Source organism: Anguilla anguilla, chromosome 5, assembly GCF_013347855.1.
Source record: "Anguilla anguilla isolate fAngAng1 chromosome 5, fAngAng1.pri, whole genome shotgun sequence".
NCBI classification, from domain to species: Eukaryota; Metazoa; Chordata; class Actinopteri; order Anguilliformes; family Anguillidae; genus Anguilla; species Anguilla anguilla.
In genome coordinates, this window is record NC_049205.1 from 35,212,335 (window position 1) to 35,218,334 (window position 6,000).

General features: G+C 38.3%; 1 protein-coding gene across 1 annotated transcript in view; it reads right to left on the reverse strand.

The window, feature by feature from the left end:
* Nucleotides 1-5,513, reverse strand: part of LOC118227609 (galanin receptor type 1-like) — a 24,472-nt gene extending 18,959 nt beyond the window's left edge. Inside the window, exons 1-2 of the mRNA XM_035418248.1 lie at nucleotides 4,627-5,513; nucleotides 1,514-1,579 (exon numbers count right to left, since the gene is read on the reverse strand). Coding sequence (XP_035274139.1) covers nucleotides 1,514-1,579; nucleotides 4,627-5,286 — 726 coding nt within the window. The 5' untranslated portion in view covers nucleotides 5,287-5,513. The remainder of the gene's footprint in view (nucleotides 1-1,513; nucleotides 1,580-4,626) is intronic.
* Nucleotides 5,514-6,000: the final 487 nt, after the last annotated feature.

Genomic DNA, 6,000 nt, shown 5'->3' on the forward strand with positions numbered 1-6,000 from the left:
TATCGGTCAAAACATCGGTAATCGGTGGGCTAGGACTCTCCAAAATCGGGATCGGCATCGGACCCAAAAATCTGGCATCGGTCGGGCTCTACATATTAGTGACTTATTGCTTTAGTTACTGGCCTCTGCTTTATATTCCAGTAAAAGGAATGTCACTCAGTCATACTAGAGGCCAATGTCCCATCATAATTATTATAATCAGTCTTCCATTTTCATTTTTAAGTCTACTACATTCGAGGGGAGGATATTTCTCTGCGTCTCTCTCCATGTGTATGTACAAGTGGCTATTACAGTTTGGTTAAAGCAAAATTATTTTCTCCATTTTCATTTTTGTAGCACTAACACTGGTCACTGGTTTTTACAGCTCTTCTATTAGAGTGGTGTCTATATCAAAAGTCTTTTAGCCAAAGAACTAGGAGGCCCACTTAGAGTTAAGTTAAAAGTCTTGTTTTATGCACATTTTACATATTTTATGCACATTTCACACATTTGAATTTTCAAAACATGAATTAGAATTAATGTTCGTCCAGTTCTTCTAGCAGTACTAGAGTTATTATATATTATATGCATCAGTCCATAAACATCACCTCTAGAATCTCTTGCGTTCTAGTGTGCGATTTCTGAGTTGACATTAATACTATGTGCAAGCAATAGTCTTTGTCTTTGTTTCTGGATTCTTACAGAAAGGCATTTACAAATATTAGAGTAGGCCTGTCACATAATTTTAGTGACTTTTTAAAGTACTACTTTCACTAAATGGCCAACACACACATTGGGCCTCATTCACAAAACTCTCCTTAAATTATTATTACTTTTGTTCTTAAAAATGTTCCCACAAAAAAAGAGATTCATGACACGTGCAGACCTTTGTTTGTGTCTATTTCCCTGGTGTATGGGATGATGAATTCTGGCTGTTTGTAAATTTTACGTGCAATCCTGTTCATGTGATTTGCAGAAGGAAACAGCCATGAACAAATACAGGTAAGAAAAAAATTATGAATGCCGAAATGTTTTTGGAAATGTTCTTATACACAGTTTATGATCAAATGTGATTGTACGCATGTTTCGTGAAAGAGGCCCATTGTTTGTGTATTTGTGTATGTGTGTATGTGTGCATGCGTGCGCTGGCATGTGTGTGTGGTGTGTATGACCGAGTTATTACCCATTTTATACATACAGTAATTAGCCACACAGACAAGTACAGCTAAATGGAGAGAATGGTACTGTATTTGTGATATGATTAATAGAAACTTGCACAGCATCCAGCCAACAGGAGCCATACTGAACCTTGTGCAACCACACTCTTCACGTCCCTGCAAGCAAAATACTGATAACCAAGCCGATTTTAAATTAAATTAATTGCCGGCTTGGTACTGCCCTTCTGGATTGATTTCTCGGAAGAAATCATGGCAGGTTCGTTTCATGTATAAATTTAATTGGAATGTGTATCATTCCAAAAAAAAAGAAGCAACCGCGGGCATTAAGGCACAACCACAAAAACCAGGACTCCTACCTTTTTCTTTGAGCGTTCCGATTTCTTGGACATGTTTTTTATCTTTTTATGGAGATGGTGCAGAACCTGAAAGTAGAGAAAAAAGTGTGCACGCTGTGAACAGATTCAATTTCATTACTATTTTTCATGCCCCATTTATTATAACAACAGAGTATGCCAGTTTTCGCCTTCCACCTGGAATGACAAATGTCACCTGACTCAGTGCAACCCTTTCATCATGAAAAACTTGATTTTAGATGTTGGACAATGGCCTTGCTGTCCCACGTTTATTATAGCAGGACACAGATCCAGAACAGGGGTGTTTCTGATGTCTGTGTATTGCTAACTCCCAAATATCCTCAGATATTCTTCTTATAGTTAATCTGAGATTTGTATAAATTCTACTTAAATGTGCAAAACTTGTAAGCAGCTCTCAGTGGCACAGCAGCGTATTGTCACTCATATGAATGCTGAGGAAGCAACACCCACATTAACTTAAGACCCACAGTAGCTAACTCAACGGGCAAATTTTGCTTTTGCAACATCCTCTCAGTCGTCTCATCTAACCACACTAAGAGGAGTCAGCGCTGCAATAAGTCATTTTGCTAGATATTGCTGAATACTGCTAGCTAGAACAATATATAATCAAATAATAGAATTTCAGCATCATTTAAGGGCAGCTGAGCAGTATTTTACCCATCTCTTTTCAAGACAAGTCCCAAATAGACGTAATCCAAAATGTTTCAGCCAAATTGGCATCCAGTGTAACATTCACAGGTAAGATATCCCATAAATCTTTGCAAATACCTTGAACATGTTTATTCCCATAAAAACAATGACTCTTGGTAGCCCTGTGATTGACCAGAAAGACCACAGACAACAGCAGAGGAGTGTGTTTACATGAGCTGTGGATCAACAGTTGATGTCGTTTTGTTGAAGGAAAAAAAGTCTAGACTGGATTTTTCACAACTCATCAATGTTTCCATAAACTAGCTAGCTAGCTAACTAACAAACCAGTCATTCTGTTTTCTTTCATTCTACCTACAGAGCATATCCAAAACAGCATTTCCTTTCGTGGTGACATTAGTTTCCAGCACTGTCTTTGGAGAACTGAAAAGGATGCAGACAGTCAACTTGTGACTGAGACAAAGTCTTTCCACACAGAGAAATCTGTTTCAATCTTATTATGCAGCCATTTATTACTAGATTCTAGACTTAACCAGATGACTAGATTTATAACTAGATCCTCTTAGGTTTGCTCTCACCTGTCTCATTTCCTCTGTCTTTTTGGATCTCAAGGGGGCTAATAAGAGGGGCTAATTGAGTATTTCATTCCCTTCCCTGTCCTAGAACTTTCAGGCCATCAGTTATCACAAAGGGGTGAAGGATTGCAAGAGTTATTGCAGCTATGTCTTTCCAGAATGCTCTGCAGTACTTTTAGCAGATCAAGGAACAGAGTTGATTTATTAGTTGAAAAGTGTTTTTAGACATAGAACTGGAATGGGATCACACAATATGCATCAATATTGGATCATAGTCACTAAGGTTCGGGCAACATGGCTCAGGAGGTAAGAGCGATTGTCTGGTAGTCGGAGGGTTGCCGGTTCAAACCCCGCCCTGGGCGCGTTGAAGTGTCCTTGAGCAAGACACCTAATCCCTAACTGCTCTGGTGAATGAGAGGCATCAATTGTAAAGCGCTTTGGATAAAAGTGCTATATAAATGCAGTCCATTTACCCTTTAAGGTGGTCTGAAGAATCTGCAGAGTATATTATATACATATTCTCAAAAAATGCTAGTTCATTCCTCAAAGTAATAAAATGTAAATATCAAAATCAAATAATTGATGCAGTGTTCTTAAAGGGGGGGTGTTGCTATTCTGACCTGTTCTGTAACTAACTTTCAGCACTAAGAACAGATATGTATATCGTTTTTTAAACATGCAAATGAATGGTTACCTCCAGCATAAAATAACTTAATATACTGAATTATATCTTTTCTAATTACAAGGTGATCACCTAAATGTGAGATCATGGATGTTAACTTCATATTCATTACATTTACATAATTAAATTTAGTGTATATTTATATAATATATGTATACACTACATTGCTGCCATTTAGCAGATGTCCTTATCCAGAGTGACTAACACTCAATCAATCACGAAACAAATTACACAAACTGGAACCTCTCTTTACAGAGAAATTATGGGGTCGGTTTTTGCCATTCGTAAATACTGATATACCTAGACCAACCATCGTTACTCAGGTCCAGTTATATTGCGTTGTAATCACTGGACAGATGTGACTAATTTTAAAATAATATATTGCCTCGCGAATAGAACAAACTTTAAAATTTAACCACAACAATATTCTTAGGCTTAAATGAATCCCACCTGTCTGAAAATCTGCCTCGTACGCAACCCCTCAATAATTTATAACCCCAAACCACGGCGTCCATATGACAGGTTTCCTTTTCACTTCAGCAATTCATATCACACACCTTTCACCTCAATATTCAGTTATAGTTGCACTTTGAAATTTCCCAAACAACTTTGGCATAAACGGGCTACAAAATACTGGCGCTGTGTAAATATACCACATTTGCAATTACCTTTCTATACCACTGACATTAGCCTATAGTAATGTTTTATATTAGCATCGCCATTTAACAGCATAGCTTGCCCATTATATGTTCGTTTAGATTAAAATAAAATGGAATTAACATTTAAAAACGGTGATAACATTTCTGTTTACATTATAATAGTGCATCCCAGTGTATCTGACCCATATTACGGCAGTGCATTTCGCTATTGCGTATAAATGTAGGGAATGAGGGACAGCAAAGGTTGGACTGATTATGTAATTACAACTAATTTGATATTTTACGCCGTCATTTTACACGGTTGGGGGGAAACTTTCTTTTTGCGCTCATGCCAAATATCCGTTTCATTCTAAAACGAAATAAATCCAACACGAAATTATCCAAGACTCTAATGTCATTCAAAGCTATCGCGAACTATCTAATACTTTCATTGCGCTTACTTGCAATGCGCTCGCGGAAAACCAGCAGGCGAACCTTCGGATGGGTTCTCGTCTGTACGGATACAGAGGAAAAGACGCGCTTGTTCCTTACCTTCGTATAACAGCATGTAATCAAAACCAACGGTAGCAAATAACCGATTATCAGTATTGTCACTTTGTAAGTGTGTTTGGACACCTTTTCGGACCATTCCTCCCAGCAAAATGAGCTGTTTGGAGCGTCTTTGTGTTCGAGCAACGTTTGATGTTGAGCCACAGGCACAGCAAAGACAAACGACAGCAGCCAAATAACGCAAACTCCAACGAACGCATTCTTCTTATTACGAATCCATGGGGACTTTTTTGCATGAACTACAGCAATGTAGCGGTCCACCGACATGGCCACGAGGGTGAAGATGCTCACAAGCATGCTCACCATCACAAAGTAGTGCACGAATTTGCACAAAAAGGCGCCAAACACCCATTCGGGAAGGGAATAAATTGTGGCTTGGAACGGGACACAAAAAAGAAGGAACGACAAGTCCGCTATACTGAGGTTGAGAATAAAGATATTGGTGGTACTTCTGGAGCGCCTGGACTTGATTCTCCCGATAACGATCATAACCAGAGTGTTCCCTATGATACCCAAGAGAAATATAAATCCAAAAATGACAGGGACAATAATAACCTCCGGACCCCCGTGACTCTCGCTTTCTGTTCGATTCTCAGTCCAAATAAACGTGTCGTTTCTATTCACCAGCATGATTTCATCCATCGTGGCAAACAGGCAAGAATCTCAAATTACTAATGCGTCTATTGCTTGAAACAGAAAGAAACTGACAAATATTTACAGTCTCGCATATTTTTCGTATATCCCACACATGCATACTGTGTGGCTAAATACTATCCGATAAATTGTGGACAGCTTCACCCAGTTTGGAGGGATATCGCGTTCAGCTTTTCACTCGCGAAGTTTATAGGTAGAGCCGCACACGGTGAATATACGTGTAAGTCGGTCTGTTCTGGAACACATACCCAATTTGTTCTTAAAGTGGTATACGCGCACTTCGAGCGCTGGCTTAATATTAAACTTTTTTCGGCGTGGTCGAGTCCTTGACTTAAAACTAAGTTCAAAGATCCTTGACACTTTAGTCAAGATTCATTAAACATTTGTTCTTCAAAATGTCCTTGATTCAGTTAAATCCAAGTATGTTCAGGTCACAAGTGTTGTTTTCACATGAGGAAATTAATTGTGGTTTAGGCTACATTTGAGAAAGTCAGTCACGTGAAAATGTAGAATTTCACATGCTTTCATGTAAGTTATGTGAAAACAATTTAAAATTTTATTTACACAACAGGCGAATCACACGTGAACATGTCCTGTTCACATGCCAATTTTGTTGCATGTTCAAATTTTTATTCACATGTGAAAGTATTAAGTTCTCATGTGAAAATGTCATGTGATTTTTTTCATAAGGGTTTGGAGAGT